Source organism: Mustelus asterias, chromosome 24, assembly GCF_964213995.1.
Source record: "Mustelus asterias chromosome 24, sMusAst1.hap1.1, whole genome shotgun sequence".
Lineage (NCBI taxonomy): Eukaryota > Metazoa > Chordata > Chondrichthyes > Carcharhiniformes > Triakidae > Mustelus > Mustelus asterias.
In genome coordinates this window covers 57917909-57938068 of record NC_135824.1, presented here as the reverse complement: position 1 = coordinate 57938068, position 20160 = coordinate 57917909, and the positions used below count along the sequence as shown (strand labels likewise).

The 20160-nt window shown below is 47.7% G+C and overlaps 1 protein-coding gene across 3 annotated transcripts in view; it reads left to right on the top strand.

The window, feature by feature from the left end:
• Positions 1-18347, top strand: part of sipa1l3 (signal-induced proliferation-associated 1 like 3) — a 254121-nt gene extending 235774 nt beyond the window's left edge. For all 3 annotated transcript variants that reach the window (XM_078241797.1, XM_078241799.1, XM_078241798.1), the window contains exons 20-22: positions 8321-8453; positions 9012-9093; positions 13812-18347. In XM_078241797.1, coding sequence (XP_078097923.1) covers positions 8321-8453; positions 9012-9093; positions 13812-13955 — 359 coding nt within the window. In that variant the 3' untranslated portion in view covers positions 13956-18347. The remainder of the gene's footprint in view (positions 1-8320; positions 8454-9011; positions 9094-13811) is intronic.
• The last annotated feature ends 1813 nt before the right edge of the window (positions 18348-20160 follow it).

The following is a 20160-nucleotide window of genomic DNA, read 5'->3' as shown; positions in this document are numbered from 1 at the left end:
CAAAACAGAAATGGTTTTGGCGCCACCTGCCCTCTTGATGTGCATTATCATTCACTCATGCTGTCAACAGCTTCTGTGTAAAATGTCCACTGTCCTTGCTGCGTGCAGAGAAATCCAGTGGGGTCCACATTCGACCCTCACCAGCTCGTGTATCTCTCTCTCTCTTGCCCCTGGTTAATGTTTACAAATGTTTAAGAGACTGACACGCCGGGACGGGTGGCCTCGGGCTGTGGGGCGGGCACCCACGGGTGCCGAGGCAGGACGGGCACACAGACCTTGGAAACCTCTTGTCTGTGTGAAGAGGATTCTGGAATAATGTCTCGATTGTGAGCCGAGGGATAATCTGAAACCGCTGGGAGAGTGTCACCTGAAACTCGCCCGAGAGTGCCTGACACAATACCACCCCACAGTGGCATCACGTGAACTCCTCGGAGCCAAACATCCCGGGACCTGAAGCTGTGTGAAAGACGATCTGGGTTTATACTGCCAGCGAGGTACCAGTGGTAACCACCCCCCCTGCTCCTCCCCAGTCACATTGGCGCTGAGCTGGGCCTCCGCATTGTTTGGCCACAGATTGATTCCGTTCTGCCGAGGGATAGATTTTCAACAGCGTTTCGGCGAACAATGACAGCAAACATTATCTACCGGAGTAACTCGATGCTCGATTCCCAGTGAAAAGGCAGCTTTGAGGTTGGTGGACGGATTAGGCAGCAGACTTTGCCAGCAGAGTAAGTGGATTTCAGCAAAGCTGAACAGCACTTTACAGAGTGAAGCTTCTACTTTCCGCACTGCCTCCACCTCCAGAAATAGAGGGGGGGGGACTGCCTTACGATAATTGTTACCTTCAAAACTCCTGAGAGTTGGACCGACATTGAATGCACGATCCTGGGGGCGGTCTGTACATCCATCACTACCAAGGCCATGGTCACCTCCGTGTCGTCTTTAACTTCCTGAGCTCACTTTCAATAAAAGCAAAATTTTATATGCTGAGCTGACAGTAATTTGCTGTCCCGCATTCCTGTTGAGATCATCTGCATTGGCAGATCTGCGTGAGGCTGTTGTAGTTCTTCAGGGAATGGTTAGAAGGGGGCTGCGACTGGGTTGCTCAGGTGAAGGAGGTTGAACACTGACCCAGGAACGCAAACAACTCCCTAGATTCCCTCCCTCTGCCTCCCCACTACCTTGCTGCTCATTGTGAACTCATGGTTGCAGCATTAAGTCATTGCCATTATCTCAGGAACTGACACAGGGCGGCCTGGCGGTTAGCTGCCTCACAGCACCAGGGACCCGGGTTTGATTCCTGGCTTGGGTCACTGCCTGTGCGGAGTATGTACGTTCTCCCTGTGTCTGCGGGGGTTTCCTCCGGGTGCTCCAGTTTCCTCCCACAGCCTGAAACACGTGCTGGTTAGAGTGCATTGGCTAAATTCTCCCTCAGTGTACCCAAACAGGCCCTGGAGTGTGGCAACTAAGGGATTTTCACAGTAACTTCATTGCAGTGTTAATGTCAGCCTACTTGTGACACTAATAAATAAACTAAATGCTGCTGGAAGTTTTTTTATCTGTAAAATCTTCCTGTACATTTTACAAACCAAATACTCAACTGACACTTGGAGGTGTTTCATGTGATCTCTCTATCATGTGAAAAGAAAAGGAATTCCTTTTAATATTAGTTATTACTTGAAGCCTTTGAACTCGGGTCATCCAGTTTGGCACTCGTTCCCTCATTTATCATCCATTCCTCTTCGCATTTTGTCGAATTGGATCAGCTCTCCCCTCAACGTCCTTCAATAGAACAGGCTCAATTCTGTGTTGTGCACAGTTTTGGTCCCCTTATTTGAGGAAAGGTGTAGTGGCATTGGAGGCAGTTCAGAGGAGGTTCCCTAGATTGATTCCAGAGATGAGAGGTTTGTCGTATGAAGAGAGATTGAACAGTTTAGGCCAATACTCTCTCTGGAATTTAGAAGAATGAGGGGCGATCAGATTGAGGTATACAAGATGATAAAAGGGATGGATAAAGTAGACGTGGAGCGGATGCTTCCTCTTGTGGGGCATTCTAGGACGCGAGGTCATTGTGTTAGGATAAGGGGCAGCAAATTTAAACCAGAGTTGAGGAGAAACTACTTCTCCCAAAGGGTTGTGGGTCTGTGGAATTCGCTACCCCAAAGTGCAGTGGTTGCTGGGACAGTGAGTAAATTTAAGGAGGAGTTAGACAGATTTTTAATTGGGAATGGGTTGAAGGGTTATGGGGAGAAGGCAGGAAAATGGGGATGAGGAGCATATCAGCCATGATCGAATGGCGGAGCAGACTCGATGGGCCGAATGGCCTCATTCTGCTCCTATATCTTATGAACTTAAGTCTGTCAGAGTTCACAACTCTTAGGAGTCATAGGACATAATTAGATATATTAATGGTAGTGTTACTTAACTGGATACTACAGTGGTGCACAATACTCTCTCAATCTTGACTCGTGAAGGCTCCTATTTCAAATACACGTTCCGGTCTGCATTGCTTTGACTTTGAACAAGAAGGGTTCCAGGAATGAGGGAGTGCAGTTGTGTGGTCAGTTTAGAGAAGCTGGAGTTGCTTTCCTTTGAGCAGAGTACACAGGCAAGCAGCAGCTTTGATGGAGGTGTTGAAAACCACAAAGAGTTTAGATAGAGTCATTAGGAGACACGTTGCAAAAAGCAGATGTCCTTTTGTGGGGAAGAGCCACCAAGACATCCGGTATGGAATTCACCAGAAACTTCTTTTTCCAACGGAATGTTGAGAATGTGGGACTCACTACCACAGGAAGCGGTTGACGCAAGTAGTGTTACATAACCCACACACACACAGCACAGAAACAGACCATTCAGTCCAACCCATGCTGATGGGAGCATTTCACAGAATCCTACAGTACAGAAGGAGGCCAATCGGCCCATGGAGTCTGCACCGACTCTCTGACAGAACATCTTACCCAGGCCCTCTTCCCCCACCCTAACCTCATAACCACATATTTCCCATGGCTAATCCCTCCAACCTGCACACTTTTTTTGGACACTAAGGGGCAATTTAGCATGGCCAAACCACTTGACCTGCACATCTTTGGGAGGAAACCAGAGCACCCGGAGGAAACCCACGCAGACACGGGGAGAACGTGCAAACTCCACACAGACGGTGACCCAAGCCCGGGAATCGAACCCGGGTCCCTGGTGCTGTGAGGCAGCAGCGCCAACCACTGTGCCACCGTGATGTGCATTTAAGGGGAAGCCAGATAAGCATATGAGGGGGGAGGGAATGGTGGATTTAGATGAGGAAAGATGCGACGGGACTTGAGATCAAATTAAATGCCAGTATGGAGTGGCTGGGCTTGTTTCTGTGTCATATCCTGCTTCCAGTGGCTGAAAGGTTGATAATCGGGGATGAAGAATTAAGGTGATGGGCAAAAGAGAAACACATGCAACAAAATAATGCATTTTTCTGGAAGGATTGATTAGGATTTGGAATGCACTGCATGATTGGCTGCTGGAAGTAGGCTTGCTCCTAACTTTCAATAGATTGTGGACAGGTTTAAGGTGCGAGGGGCAAGGTTTAAAGGAGATGTAAAGGAGGCAGATTTTTTTTACACAGAGGGTGGTGGGTGCCTGGAACTCGCTGCCGGGGGAGGTAGTGGAAGCGGACATGGTAGTGTCTTATAAGAGGCGTCTTGACAAATACATGAATAGGATGGGAATAGAGGGATCCGGTCACCGGAAAGGTAGGGGGTTTTAGTCCAGTCAGGCAGCATGCAGGCTTGGAGGGCCAAAGGGTCTGTTCCTGTGCTGTAACTTTCTTTGTTCTTTGATTAATTATAAAGTTTCCGGGATTTGGGCTAAGAGTGAAGGGATGGGATTCACTGGATTGCACATCGAAAGATCTGGCACAGATTCAATGGGCTGAATAGCCTCCTTTTTATAGTTCTAAATGTATTTGTACAAGATAATGCCCCATACAGTTAGCCATCAACTTTCACTAAGAATAATAGGGTCTTATGAATGCTCGAAGGCAGGGCGAGGAATATACAATCGAAGAATGTGGTTTCAGCCTATCTATAGTTTAATAGGATTAAGTTAATTTTACAGATAAACGAGAAGTTGTAATCTGCTGCTGGTTATCTTTCTGCCTGAAGTGGAAGGATAATTTTTACGGGGAGGCGATGGCCTAGTGGTATTATCACTAGACTATTAATCCAGAGACTCAGCTAATGTTCTGGGGGACCCGGGTTCGAATCCCACCACGGCAGATGGTGGAATTTGAATTCAATAAAATATATCTGGAATTAAGAGTCTACTGATGACCATGAAACCATTGTCGATTGTCGGAAAAACCCATCTGGTTCACTAATGTCCCTTTAGGAAAGGAAATCTGCCGTCCTTACCCAGTCTGGCCGACATGTGACTCCAGAGCCACAGCAATGTGGGTGACTCTCAACTGTCGCTCCAAGGGAAACTAGGGATGGGCAATAAATGCTGGCCCAGCCAGTGACACCCATGTCCCACGAATGAATTTTTTAAAACTTCATTTATTTCACAAGATAAAAGGAAATAGAGTTAACTTTGTTCATGTGTATTGATTTTGTTTTGTTATCGATTTTTCTCTCCCTCCCCTATGATGATTCTTAGTATTGATTGTTCCTGGGGTTGGGGGGAGGGAGGAGGGCTCTTGCGTTGCCACTGCATTCTTGAACAGCTGGGTCTAATAAGTGTGCAATTCTCACAACAGTGGAAGCTTGTAATCGGTTGCCAGATATTTCCTTGCAGATGATTCCTTGCAGTTTGTATTTTGTAGGCCAAGCAGAGCTCGTCACAAAATACTTGGGGCAGGTAGGCAGACACAGCCCAGAGGTGGCACAGTGGTTGGCACTGCTGCCTCACAGCGCCAGGGACCCGGGTTCGATTCCGGCCTCGGGTGACTGTCTGTGTGGAGTTTGCACGTTCTCCCCGTGTCTACGTGGGTTTCCTCCGGGTGCTCCGGTTTTCTCCCACAGTCCAAAGATGTGCAGGTTAGGTGGATTGGCCATGCTAAATTGCCCCTTAGTGTCCAAAGATGTGCAGGTTAGATGGATTGACCATGCTAAATTGCCCCTTAGTGTCCAAAGATGTGCAGGTTAGATGAATTGGCCATGCTAAATTGCCCCTTAGTGTCTAAAGATGTGCAGGTTAGATGGATTGACCATGCTAAATTGCCCCTTAGTGTCCAAAGATGTGCAGGTTAGATGAATTGGCCATGCTAAATTGCCCCTTAGTGTCTAAAGATGTGCAGGTTAGATGGATTGACCATGTTAAATTGCCCCTTAGTGACCAATGATATGCAGGTTAGATGGATTAGCCGTGCTAAATTGTCCTTGGTGTCAGGGGGATTAGCAGGGTAAGTAAGTGGGGTTATGGGGATAGGGCCTGGGTGGGATTTCTGTCGGTGCAGACTCGACGGGCCAAATAGCCGCCTCCTGCGCTGTAGGGATTCTATGGATTCTAAGATAGGTCCACATTGAGAGGAAATGAAAGCCCAGCGCACTTCATATAAATACAGAACTCTGATAGTATCTGCACTCTGCAATGCATCCAGCCTTTCAGCTAAGGCTAAACGTAGGATCCAGCCTGAGATCGGGAGTAATGCCTATTCTTGTCAGCTTGGATCTGGCTTGTCTCTCTTGTAGCTTACAAAAGACATCAGTGAGAATGCAGGATAGAAAATCAGAGCAGACCATTCTAGTTTCTATGGAACATTCTTTCCCCCCCCCCCCTCGTTCCCCAAAAGCTGTGAATCTCCTTTCCCCGCACACACTCCCTCCATTCTCGCTCTGCTGTATCTGATATCCATCCTCCCACCTCTCCTAAAGGTGCTGATTCAGGCTGATGGCCAGCCCCATGCTCACTACTTCCTGTCCTGGAAACGGAGACCTGAAATTCTCCGTGCAGGCTGCCAGACAGATAGATATCTATATTACGGGACCAAAAATGTGTGGAATATAGCGACTGGATTCAATTCCGTTCCTGCAAGTCAACAATTTCTCCCAGAATGAGAAAATTGGAAAGGCAGAAACATTGATTTTCCCCTCGGATGTTGCACAGAGGAGGAAGTTTTAGCCTGAAGTACATCGGCCAACTTCCATATCGTAGGGAGCGTGAATTGGATTTAATTTGAATTGGTTTTTGGAGCGAGAAGCGAGCTGGATTAAGGGCTCCTGTCCACTCTGCACATCTTGTAACTCTGAGAAAGGAATAATGTTTTAATTCATCCAGAACTCTGCTTCCTCGGTCTAAGCTCACAACAAATTCTGTCACCTCTCATCCTTGTGCTTAAAAACTTAGCATGCCGCTGGGTTAAGAAACATCTCGATTAAAATTTCCATCCTTTTTGTTAAATTATTCCTTGCAGCGTCTGTAAGCTCCTCCAGCCCTGCCACCCTTTAAAATATTTCTATTCTAATTCTGGCCTCTTAAGTGTCTCCAGATATAATCACTCCTCCATTGTTGGGTACACCTTCAGCCGCCTGGTCCCCCAAGGCCTAGAATTCCCTCCCTAAACCTCTCCGCCTCTCTTCACCTCCCCTCTCCTTTAAGATGCTACCTCTTTTACCTGTCTGCCATGATGTCACCTTACTCTGGTGCCAGGAGTTTCTTGTTGAAGCTCCCGTGAAGCATCTTGGGATGCTTCATCATATTAAAGGCGCTAAATAAATGTACACCTTTGGAGTGCTTTTGAAACGTAATCACTGTTGTATTGTATTTGATTTGCTATTGTCACATGTATTGGGATAGAGTGAAATGTATTGTTTCTTGCGTGCTATACAGACCAAGCATACCGTTCATAGAGTATATAGAGGAGAAGGAGAGTGTGCAGAATATACTGTTACAGTCATAGCTGGGTGTAGAGAAAGATCAGTTTAATATAAGGTAGGTCCATACAAAAGTCTGGCAGCAGGGAAGAAGCTGTTTTCGAGTTGGGCGGCCCAGTGGCTAGCACTGCTGCCTCACAGCGCCAGGGACCCGGGTTCAATTCTAGCCTTGGGTGACTGTGCCAATTCCATACAGACATTCTCCCCATGTCTGCGTGGGTTTCCTCCCACAGTCCAAAGATATGTAGGTTGGGTGGATTGGCCATGTTAAATTGCCCCTAAGTGTCTAAAGATATGTACTAAGATGGATTAGCTGTGGTAAATGTGCAGGGTTCCGGGGATAGGGCAGGGGGAGAGGGCTTGGGTAAGGTACTCTGCAGACTCGAGGGGCCGAATGGCTGCCTCCTGCACTGAAGGGATTCTAGGATTCTGAGTTGGTTGGTACGTGATCTCAGACTTTTGTATCTTTTTCCTAATGAAGAAGGTGGAAGAGAGTATGTCCGGGGTGCGTGGGGTCCTTGATCATGCTGGCTGCTTTTCCAAGGCAGTGGGAAGTGTAGACAGAGTCCATGGATGGGAGGCTGGATTGCGTGATGGACTGGGCTACATTCGCAACACTTTATAGTTGCGGTCTTGGACAGAGCAGGAGCCATACCAAGCTGTGATGCATCCGGATAGGATGCTTCCCATGGCGCATCTGTAATGGCACATAGTAAGATCCCGCAAACAGCATTGGGATAAATCACCCAGCAGTCTGTTGTAATGATCCTGGTTGGGGTTTAATGATGGTTGGGACAACCTGGAAAACGTACTTTCTGAGTAATGCCATGGGAAAGTTTCCTTTCTGCTGGGAGAGCAGACTTGATTTAAGATGCCATCCAAAAGACAGCAGCTCCTGCGGGACACTAACCCACTGCTGTCCGCGGAGATTCGCCCCACATCGTGTGTGCAAGGCACCGGTGACTGGTTCCTGACTCGGGGCTTTGTGCCACGCACAGGGACCAAGACTGAAAGTGAAGAGAGGCAGTGGCAGAGTGGTACTGTCAATGGACGAGTAATCCAGAGACCCAGTGGGGACCCGGTTTCGAATCCCACCGCAGATGGTGAAATTTGAATTCCATTTTTAAAAAAAATCTAGAATTAAGAATCTACTGATGACCATGAAACAATTGTTGTAAAAACCCAACTGGTTCACTAATGTGCCTTTAGGGAAGGAAATCTGCCGTCCTTACCCGCTCTGGCCTACATGTGACTCCAGAGCCACAGCAATGTGGTTGACTCTTAACTGCCCTTGAACGGAGTGTCTCATTCGAACATTTCCGAGGGTAACCTGGGGATGGGTAAAAATGCTGGACCAGCCAGTGAGGCCCTGAATGAATACTAAAAGAAACAGGGATCATGAGGGGGTTTTTACCCTGAAGGAATTGCCAATGATAATTCTGTTTCTCTCTTTATTAATTCAGTTCAGAGAGCGGTTTCCCTCTTCTCACTGAACGATACAGCTGTTGGATCAGAGATTGGACCAATCTATAACCCTGTACACACACACACCACCCTGGAGCGACAGTCCTCGCCCCGAACACCACATATTTTAAGGTAACTACTTTTCATTTCCCTTGACCACCTCGTGTTACTGACCTTTTTTCATATACACTGCACCACACCAAGTTCTGAACACCAGAGCCTTGAACGCAATGTGGTGTGAATCTCCGTGTGCCGCAGTGGGTTAGTGTCCGGTTGGAGCTGCCGTTTTATATCGAGGTGTGTCGGGTAGTCGTGTTTCTCCTGATTTGAAGGGCACGAGAGCTACTCACCGTGCCGGGGTGGCACAGTGGTTAGCACTGCTGCCTCACAGCGCCAGGGACCCGGGTTCGATTCCCGGCTTGGGTCACTGTCTGTGCGGAGTCTGCACGTTCTCCCCCGTGTCTGCGTGGGTTTCCTCTGGGTGCTCCGGTTTCCTCCCACAGTCTGAAAGACGTGCTGGTTAGGGTGCATTGGCCGTGCTAACTTCTCCCTCCGTGTACCCGAACAGAGTGTGGCGACTAGGGGATTTTCACAGCAACTTCATTGCAGTGTTAATGTAAGCCTACTTGTGACACTACTAAATAAACTTTAACTTTGCTCCAAATTTAACGAGTGCATCTTCTGTTACAGTGACGAACCAGCATTGGCATTAACGGGAAAAGTCTACCAGCTTGAGATCCAGCTGAAGCAGCTTCAGGATGATCTACTGAAGGTGAGCATTGTGCCCACCATGTTTTCCAATGCATTCTTGGGATGTGGGCGTCACTGGCATGGGCAGCATTTATTGCCCATCCCAAGTTTCTCTTCAGAAGCCGGTGGTACGGTTGAGTGCCTTGATAGGCCACCTCCGAGGGCTATCAAGAGTCACATTTTGTGTAGAGCAGGTGCCTTCATAAGACCTTCATACGATGTAGGGGCAGAATTAGGCCATTCAGCCCACGAGCTCTGTTCTGTCTTTCAATCATGGCTGATAATTTCTCAACCCCATTCTCCTGCCTTTTCTCCATAATCTTTGATTCCCTGACCAAGAGTCTTTCTATCTCTGTCTTAAATACACTCAATGACCTGGCCTCCACTACCTTCTGTGGCAATGAATTCCACAGATTCACCACCATTGGGCAGCACAGTGGTTAGCACTGCTGCCTCACAGCTCCAGGGACCTGGGTTCGATTCCCGGCTTGGGTGCAACATTCTCCCCGTGTCTGCGTGGGTTTCCTCCGGGTACTCCGGTTTCCCCCCTCAGTCCAAAGATGTGACGGTTCGGCTGATTGGCCGTGCTAAATTGCCCCTTACTGTTCCAAGATATTGTAGTTAGATGGATTAGCGGGGTAAATATCACAGGGATTGGGCGGGGGAGAGAGAGCTTGGGTAAGATTCCCCGAGTCAGTGCAGACTCAATGGGCCGAATGGCCTCTTCTGCACTGTCGGGATTCTATGCAGAGAGCTGTTAAGAGTATGGATATTTTGCCATGGAATCGTAGAGACCATTGCAGCCTTTAGGCCAGTGTTTCCCAAACCAGTTTCCGATGCGACTCCGTTTTAACCCTTGAAAATTAATGTGACCCCAGATGTCCGAAAGCAGCAATAAAGCAACGTTTGGCTTATCGACACCATTGTGAAAATGTGAGGGAAATCCCAGGCCCTTGGTGCCTGTCACCAAACCCGCGTCTGCCTCCATCGCCGCCAACTCTTACTGATTTACGTCGAGATGGGCTGAATGGCCTCGTTCTGTGCTGCAAACCTTAAATTGTTGCGTGTCTCGGAGGCATGGCCACATAAAGGCATTGATGTGGAGGATGCAGCTACAGGTTCTGCACAGCTCTCCTCACTAGCAGCACGATAAATAATGGGGGAGTTTGGAACAACTGAGTCACTCATGGCTTGAGGCATCTGTAAAACTGGAGCGAGATCAGAAAACCCAGCAGTGTTTCCGATGCATCCTCCTTGTGGGACGTGGGAATGTTTATTTTCTAATTACCAGTCATCTGCAGGAACTTATCCTCAAGTATTCTCCCCATATCCCCAAGACCCAAAGAAAACATTTCAACAGTGTTGAAATCTTGGACGCGTAGGAAGCCTGGGAATAGAATTTAACCATGAGCGCTTTCCCGTTCTACTGATAGTGCGTAGGGGTGGGAGCTAGCCACAAACTGCCAACATTACACAGCACAAAGGATTAGTAACCCATCTCATTAATCCCAACTCCTCCTCATCTCTGCTGGATAGAATATTTCATCTCTTTAGAATCATAGAATCCCTACAGTACGGAAGTTTATTTTATTAGTCACAAGTAGCCTTACACTAACACTGCAATGAGCGGCACAGTGGTTAGCACTGCTGCCTCACAGCACCCAGGCTCGATTCCGGGCTTGGGTCACTGTGTCTGTGTGGAGTCTGCACCTTCTCCCCGTGTCTGCATGGGTTTCCTCCGGGTGCTCCGGTTTCCTCCCACAGTCTGAAATTTCGTGCTGGTTAGGGTGCATTGACCCGAACAGGCGCCGGACTGTGGCGACTAGGAGAATTTCACAGTGACTTCGCTGCAGTGTTAATGTGAACCTTACTTGTGACAAATAAATAAACTTTACTTCTACTTTACAATGAAGTTACTGTGAAAATCCCCTAGTCGCCACACTCCGGCACCTGTTCGGGTACACTGAGGGGGAATTTAGCACGGCCAATGCACCCTAACCAGCATGTCTTTCAGAGGAAACCCACGCAGACACGGGGAGAAAGTGCAGACTCCGCACAGACAGTGACCCAAACCGGGAATCGAACCCAGGTCCCTGGCGCTGTGAGGCAGCGGTGCTAACCACTGGGCCACCGTGCCGCCCCATATTTGCCTTTTGCCCCTTTTCAATCAAAACCATTTTTTGTACCTCATACCCCCCCCCCCCCCCCCCCCCTCACAAGGCTGGGGTTTGCTGATGATTTGGTCCCAGGTTTCTGCTAGTACCATTGAGTCCAACACTCCCGCGAATTCCCTCCCTCACTCCTTTGCCCACTTTGTCTTTCTCCTTTTATCTCTTTGATTAAGAGCTTTGGTCACCCGTCCTAATCTCTCAGTTTCCACTTCTGAAATACTTTGGGATTTTTTTTGAACGCCAGGCTGTGTTTGCTGTTGGGCAGCACACTGGTTAGCGCTGCTGCCTCACAGCGCCAGGGACCCAGGTTCAACTCCCGAGTTCTCCCTCGTGTCTGCGTGGGTTTCCTCCGGGTGCTCCGGTTTCCTCCCACACTCCAAAGATGTGCGGGTTAGGTGGATTGGCCATGCTAAATTGTCCCTTACTGCCTGGGGGATCAGCAGGGTAAATACATGGGGTTACAGGGATAGGGCCTGGGTGGCGTTGTTGGCGCAAGTTCGATGGGCTGAATGGCCTCCTTACTGCACTGTAGGGATTCTCTGATTCGAAGTATCTCCCTGGACACTGGATATTTGTGCACACTGACACTCCTGAGTTACTGCCGTGCTCTTGCTATCGAATGAGGCTGATGAGCTCAATAATTCACCGTGTCGGACATTCTCAACCCGGTCAGCTGTGCTCGTAGACACTCCAGCGTGATGCTGCACTTCCGCCAGCTGATACTATTTTGCTAAAGTAGTCATGTGGAAAGCGAATGCTCCATCATTGTAACGGCACTGGACAAATCATTACCAGGAATGGAAAAATATGTCTCAACCCAAACCTTCCGAGGGCGAGGCTCCCCTTTCCCACTGCAGCTAACAAGACCAGAGGATCTGTTATGTGCAGTATTGGTCCCCTTATATGAGGAGGGATATATTGGCATTGGAGGGAGTGCAGAGAAGGTTCACCAGGTTGATCCCGGAGATGAGGGGTTTGGATTATGAGGAGAGGCTGAGGAGATTGGGTTTGTACTCGTTGGAGTTTAGAAGGATGAGGGGGGATCTTATGGAGACTTATAAGATAATGCGGGGGCTGGATAGGGTGGAGGCGGAGAGATTCTTTCCACTTAGTAAGGAAGATAAAACTAGAGGACACAGCCTCAAAATAAAGGGGGGTCGGTTTAGGACAGAGTTGAGGAGGAACTTCTTCTCCCAGAGGGTGGTGAATCTCTGGAATTCTCTGCCCACTGAGGTGGTGGAGGCTACCTCGCTGAATATGTTTAAAGCGCGGATGGATGGATTCCTGATCGGTAAGGGAATTAAGGGTTATGGGGATCAGGCGGGTAAGTGGTACTGATCCACGTCAGATCAGCCATGATCTTATTGAATGGCGGGGCAGGCTCGAGGGGCTAGATGGCCTACTCCTGCTCCTATTTCTTATGTTCTTATGTTATATGTCCACCTAAGGGGCCTTGGTTTAACACCTCCTTTGAAAAACAACGCCTCTGATAACACAGCACTCTCAGTGCTACCCGGGGGTGGGGGGAATTACCAATACTGTAGAATTTAGTAAAAGGAAAATAAATAGTGCGGATGCGGGAATCTGAAACAGAAAAATGCTGGAAAATCTCAGCAGGTCTGGCAGCCTCTGTGGAGAGAGAATAGAAAGAAGTCTCACAACACCAGGTTAAAGTCCAACAGGTTTATTTGGTAGCAAATACCATAAGCTTTCGGAGCAGCATGCTGCTCCGAAAGCTTATGGTATTTGCTACCAAATAAACCTGTTGGACTTTAACCTGGTGTTGTGAGACTTCTTACTGTGCCCACCCCAGTCCAACGCCGGCATCTCCACATCAGAGAGAATAGAGCCAACGTTTCGAGTCATTATCTCTGTTCGAGTCTTCCAGACTCTCAATGTTGGTTCTATTCTCTGTCCACAGAGGCTGTCAGATCTGTTGAGATTTTCCAGTATTTTCTGATTGGCTGTAGAATCTGGTACCCGACTCTTCACTCATCAGTTGGCCTCAGTATCATAATTTCCACCAGGAGATGGAGAGATTCCACCTTGGTGCCATGTGGCGGAGAAGGGCTTTCACATGACAGGCAGATTGGGAATGCAGGTGTTGGTAATTTACTTGGGAATGTCGAACCTTCCATGTTCTTTAATACTGAGGACGCCCCCCCGGCCCCCGCCAGCTAACCTCCCATCCATTGACTCTGTCTACACTTCCCGCTGCCTCGGCAAAGCAGCCAGCATAATTAAGGACCCCACGCACCCTGGACATTCTCTCTTCCACCTTCTTCCGTCGGGAAAAAGATACAAAAGTCTGACGTCACGTACCAACCGACTCAAGAACAGCTTCTTCCCTGCTGCTGTCAGACTTTTGAATGGACCGACCTCGCATTAAGTTGCTCTTTCTCTACACCCTAGCTATGACTGTGACACTACATTCCGCACCCTCTCCTTTCCTTCTCTATGAACGGTATGCTTTGTCTGTATAGCGCACAAGAAACAATACTTTTCACTGTATGCTAATGCATGTGACAATAATAAATCAAATAATAATTGTCTCTCTCTGTCTCTCCAGGAGAAGGAGGACAAAGTGGTCCTTCAGGCAGAGGTGGCGAATCTGAGAGTTAATAATCAGCGTCTCCAGGAGGAGTCCCTGTCCGCTACTGAGCAGCTGAGGAAGTTTGCCGAATTCTTCTCCAGCGCGGTGGAGAAGAAGTGACTCCGGCCCGCCCACAGAGAACCGGAACCCGTTTTGTTTCTGTCGCCGTACTCTTGTAGCAACGCAAGGGTGACGGCCCTTCTGGAAAATTCCCCCAACCTGCAGAGCAGTCGTAGCCGTTTTTGTTTTATCGACAGCAGAGGTGGTGGCTGTCGGGCAGATGTAGGAAAGTGGGGGGGGCGCGTGTGAGCTGTGGGCTTTCACATGGCGGTGGACTCTCTGACGACCTTCCTCTGCGAAGATCTGCACTGTATACACGTTCTCAGTGCTTGAACAGAACTGGTCGCTCCAAATATTTTCTGACTCCCATCAATAGCTACGTCAACGCCTGATGATTAAATCCACAAGCCCAACTCTTTCCTTCCCCACCCCCCCCCCCCCCCCCACCCCCTGCCTCGGCCCAACTCCCACTAACTGCCGTCAGCCAATCTCTGTCATCCAACGAGAAACCTTTTTAACCATCTGTCTCCTTCCAGAGCTTGGAGAGTTTACCCACAGCTGGCCAGGATAATTCGCATCGACAGAAAGCAGCAGTTTTATTATTTAAAGAAGAAAACTCTCTCTGTAGAAATTATAGTTCAGTAAATACCAGCCATCCTGTTTAATTGTTTTTATTTTTAACACTTTCTATAGAGTGACGTGATGGGATCCAGCTGCGCAAAACCCAAAATTATAGTCGAGAGATAAACCTTCTACTTCAGTGGGAGCAGAAAGTGGTGTGGCCCGGGTTATTCTGCATCTTGTCCCTAGCTTGGTACAGTCTGGATCCTTAGTCTTTTATGTTTTAAAAGAAATAACTTGGATTTGCAACTTTTAAGTATATTGAGGGATAAGGCTCCATCTTGTGTAATATTTTAATGATCCGAAAGATCCAGGTTGTGGCGCGGTGGTTAGCACTGCTGCCCACAGCGCCATGGTGGTTAGCACTGCTGCCCACAGCGTCAGGGACCCAGGTTCGATTCCAGCCTCGGGTGACTGTGTGGAGTTTGCACATTCTCCCCATGTCAGTGTGGGTTTCCTCCCACACTCCAAAGATGTGCAGCTTAGCTGGATTGGCCAAGCTAAATTGCACCTTTGGGTCCCAAGATGTGCAGGTTAGGAGGATTGATCATGCTAAATTGCCCCTTAGTGTCCAAAGATGTGCAGGTTAGGTGGATTGGCCATGATAAATTGCCCCTTATTGTCAGGGGAATGAGCAGGGTAGATCCGTGGGGTTACAAGGATGGTGCATGGGTCAGTATCGGTGCAGATGGGCCTTGAATGGCTGCCTCCTGCACTGTAGGAATTCCATGACTTTATGAAGTTTGATTTTCACTCTGTGCTGAGTGTGTTTGGGGAGCAGAAGGGTGAGGTGCTTCCACCCCCACCCCCCCAAAATCCTTGGAAGGACCGGGATTGAAACCGGCTCCCATCCTTCATCAGTGACCAATGACCCCAATTCCGGCCCAGCATCCTCTTCCCTGCTGCTGGAAAACACTCGTCATGTTGGGTCAAACTGCGATGCTTTCTGTAGCCGAACAACTCAGCATCTGATTGTAAGACAAAGCAAGATGTTGAGGGGCGGGGAGGGGGGTGAAGAAAGAGTGGCTGGACAACACTCCCCTCGATTGGGAAGATTTGAGGGAAGGAGAGTGAGTCGGGGGGGGGGGGACATTCCAGCCGTGTGGATTACGACAGTGAGATGTTGTTTTTTAAACCGCGATAGGAAATTTGTCCAAAACCACTCGGTTGCGACGGTGAGACTGTAACTCTCTGTCCTTTGGTAATCCGGAATACAGCTGATAGATTTCAGTAAGCTATTTTTGTTTTAAAAATTTTTATTTCAAAATTTGAATCGAAAGGTTTTTGTTTCCAATATTTAAAAAAAAGAAAATAATAATAATATTGCAAAGGATATTTAAAAGAGCAAACACCCTCCATCGAGCATTAATATAGGAAGTTTTTAAAGCACTTTCTCACACAGACTAAATTATTTTCTAGAAAAGAAATTCCATTTAAGATGGCTCAGGAAGTTTAATCTAATCAATGTAAATGCCCTTTGTATACACTATATTTGTATAAATTGCTTTAGGTTTGGTTTATTTTTTTTTTAAATTTCGAAATCTTGGTGAAAATTGGAATTGCTGGGAGAAATCCGAGACTACTGAATATTCTGGAGTTTTTTTTTGTGATCCGACCTTTCTGGGGATTATACATCACAGAAAAAAAACAACTGTGGGGAAATCATGTGGAACGGTCAAGTTGATCAGAGGGCCAGTAACTGAATGTTAACCTTGATGCTGCCAAATCGGTGTAGCCGCCTGGATTCTGTCAAGCTGCAGTTTTGTATTTTGTTTTAAATCTCTCCATTTTTTTTTTGCATGTGAAAGGGGGAACAGTCACAAAACGAGCTTTTAACCTGCCCTTCCAGCCTCCTCCTCCGTCATATCGTCAGCGGTTTGATATCTGGGGGAATAAAACGCCAAGTGCTGGTGTTGGTGCAACGCACCGGCTGGCAAGAGGGAAGCTCGGTTGCTGAAGGCATGTACCGCAGTCGGTGCAGAACCACGGGCACTTTCAACACACCGGTGGTTAGCACTGCCCTCAGCACCAGGGGGACCCGGGTTCAAGTCCCGGCCTCGGCTCACTGTCTGTCCGTGCGGAGTCTGCACGTTCTCCCCGTGTCTGCGTGGGTTTCCTCCGGGTGCTCCGGTTTCCTCCCACAGTCCAAACGTGTGGGTTAGGTGGGATTGGCCATGCTAAATTGCCCCTCAGTGACTGAAGATGTGTAGGTTAGGTGGGATTGGCCATGCTAAATTGCCCCTTAGTGTCCAAAGATGTGTAGGTTAGGTGGATTGGCCATGCTAAATTGCCCCTTAGTGACTGAAGATGTGTAGGTTAGGTGGATTGGCCATGCTAAATTGCCCCTTAGTAACTGAAGATGTGCAGGTTAGGGGGATTTACGGGGTAAATGCATGCAGTTATGGGGATAAGGCCTGGGTAAGATGCTCTGTCGGAGTCGGTGCAGACTCGATGGGCTGAATGGTCTGTCTCTGCACTGCGGGATTCTATGAGCTGGTACCCAATCAGTGATTGTGGGGTTTGAAGTCTGTGATTGCCAGCACCTAGATTAATAGACGGAAACTTGCCGGCTGCTCCGCGCTATCGCAGCGTTCCCGATTTTTTTATCATTTCAGGCTCTGCTGTCTCCTGATACATTCCTACATCAATTCCAAATTCTGTCTCAACCCAGTGGCTTTGAAATGATGCTGTGAGAATCGTTAGTGCAGAAATGCAAGGCGTGCGTTCATCTGAAATTGTTTGGCTGGGTGTTATAATAGTTAACAGATTTAAACAAGTTGATGCTTCCACCAATTTTGAATACATGAAGCATCTGTGCACTAACCCTCGCAGTGTCGTTTCGCAGCTACTTTGAGTTAATGGGCACTTGTTTGAAATTAGGGCTACCTCGGAGTAAGAACAGATAGCTGGCAGGAATTTTTGACTGTCGAACCAAATGGATGACATCAGAACAGTGTCCCGTGTAGTTGGCACGCTGAGATTTAATTACAAGCTCGATTGAGCTTGCAGCTAGCTTGGCCCTGTTGGGGAAAGTTGTGTGTGATCGGGGAGGAAAGAGGAAGTGTGTGACTGAGATCGAAGGGTAATGTAGCATCCAAAAACAGAACCTCGAACAATTGTGCGACCAATGTTACCTTTGCTGCCAAACTAGCCGCAGTGTACGCGAGAATGAGCGCATGTCCAGGGAAAGGGGGGAGGAAGCCACGTGTTGTGGCCGCACCAAGTTAAGACCGGCTAACCTTATTTTTAAATTCTAAACTAAAAGAACCAGTTGTCCTCCCTTGTGACTGTTCCCGCCCCCCCCCCCCCCCTCATGCAATCCTCTTCTGCCTCTGCACGCTGACAGCATGTTAGTTGATGTGCGTTTTGCGATTTCTTGTATAAAACTGGATTACAAAAGAGAACTTTTTTAATAAGACATTTATATAACGGACATGGATCTGAAGCTGAACGAGAGGAAACGTTCTGAGCATCGCAGCTGCAACCATCAATGTCTTAAAAAAAAGAAAAGTTTACTTGGAATTTTATTCTCTGTAATATTTGTGTATAAAGAGTGCAAAAGTCTTAAAATTTTATTGTTTTTGTGTGGTGCAGATTTTTCCGATGCACATTTGTCTGTAGGTTTTTTGTGATTGGGGATGTATTCTCTGAGTAGTATAATTTATCTGTTTTTTCATATTTTATGAAGACATCAAGCTTTCAAATGAGGTTTGTATTTAATTTGATCGTTTTTTGATTCCGCTGTTCCATTGAATTGTCTCTTGTTTTTTTTTTCCCCCTCGTTCTTTTGGCATGTATCTGGAAAAGCGAATAAATTCTCTTTCTTAAACTCTTAAACGTGTGGCTCATTTCTGAAACGGTTGCTTTTGCAGCAGAGGCCAAAAGAGAGAACGCTGGAAAATCTCAGCAGGTCTGGCAGCATCCATTAAGGAGAGGAAAGAGCTGACGCTTCGAGTCCAGATGATCCTTTGTCAAAGCTTTGGACTCGAAACGTCAGCTCTTTCCCCTCCTTAATGGATGCTGCCAGACCTGCTGAGATTTTCCAGCATTTTCTGCCGGGCCTGTTGAGATTTTCCAGCATTTTCCGCCAGACCTGCTGAGATTTTCCAGCATTTTCCGCCAGACCTGCTGAGATTTTCCAGCATTTTCTGCCAGGCCTGTTGAGATTTTCCAGCATTTTCCGCCAGACCTGCTGAGATTTTCCAGCATTTTCCGCCAGACCTGCTGAGATTTTCCAGCATTTTCTGCCGGGCCTGTTGAGATTTTCCAGCATTTTCCGCCAGACCTGCTGAGATTTTCCAGCATTTTCCGCCAGACCTGCTGAGATTTTCCAGCATTTTCTGCCAGACCTGCTGAGATTTTCCAGCATTTTCCGCCAGGCCTGCTGAGATTTTCCAGCATTTTCTGCCAGGCCTGCTGAGATTTTCCAGCATTTTCTGCCAGACCTGCTGAGATTTTCCAGCATTTTCCGCCAGGCCTGCTGAGATTTTCCAGCATTTTCTGCCAGGCCTGCTGAGATTTTCCAGCATTTTCTGCCAGGCCTGCTGAGATTTTCCAGCATTTTCTGCCAGGCCTGCTGAGATTTTCCAGCATTTTCTGCCAGGCCTGCTGAGATTTTCCAGCATTTTCTGCCAGGCCTGCTGAGATTTTCCAGCATTTTCTGCCAGGCCTGCTGAGATTTTCCAGCATTTTCTGCCAGGCCTGCTGAGATTTTCCAGCATTTTCTGCCAGGCCTGCTGAGATTTTCCAGCATTTTCTGCCAGGCCTGCTGAGATTTTCCAGCATTTTCTGCCAGGCCTGCTGAGATTTTCCAGCATTTTCTGCCAGGCCTGCTGAGATTTTCCAGCATTTTCTGCCAGGCCTGCTGAGATTTTCCAGCATTTTCTGCCAGGCCTGCTGAGATTTTCCAGCATTTTCTGCCAGGCCTGCTGAGATTTTCTAGCATTGTCTCTTTTTTGGTTTCAGACATCAGATCCTATTTGATTCCACAGGCAAATCCTTCTGTTTAAACAAAGAGTTTTCCAACATTAAGACATCATTTTGTTAAAAAAGGGATGTGTTCCACAGAAAAGAAATCGTATTGGGCAAAATAGCATCAACGTGCAGTCTACTTCCCCAGAGTTGAATTCTCTCCCTCGGAAGGAGGTGAGTGAGTGAGTGCGGCCTATTGAGTTTTACACACAATCCAGCAGCTTTTATAGCCGTTTGCTCTCCTTCCGCTGCCCACTCCGACTGAATGTGTTTTATTGAGTTTAATAACTCAATAAAACACATTTATGTGTGTTGAATCGGACATTTCAGAGACGCTGATCGAACGCCAAAACTCTCACCGTGAACATTTCCTTTATCCAGTCACGGGTGTGGGTGTCGCTGGCTGGGCCAGTGTTTGTTACCCAACCCTTAATCGCCTCTTGAACTGAGTGTCTCGCTCGGCCATTTCAGAGCAGCATTTAAGAGCCAAGCCCGTTGCTGTGGTTCTGGAGACACACGTAGTCCAGACCAGGTAAGGACGGCAGATTTCAAAAGTAAAAGTTTATTTATTAGTCACAAGTCAGCTTACATTAATACCAATGAAGTTACTGTGAAAATCCCCTAATCACTACACTCCGGCGCCTGTTTGGGGACACTGAGGGAGAATTTAGCA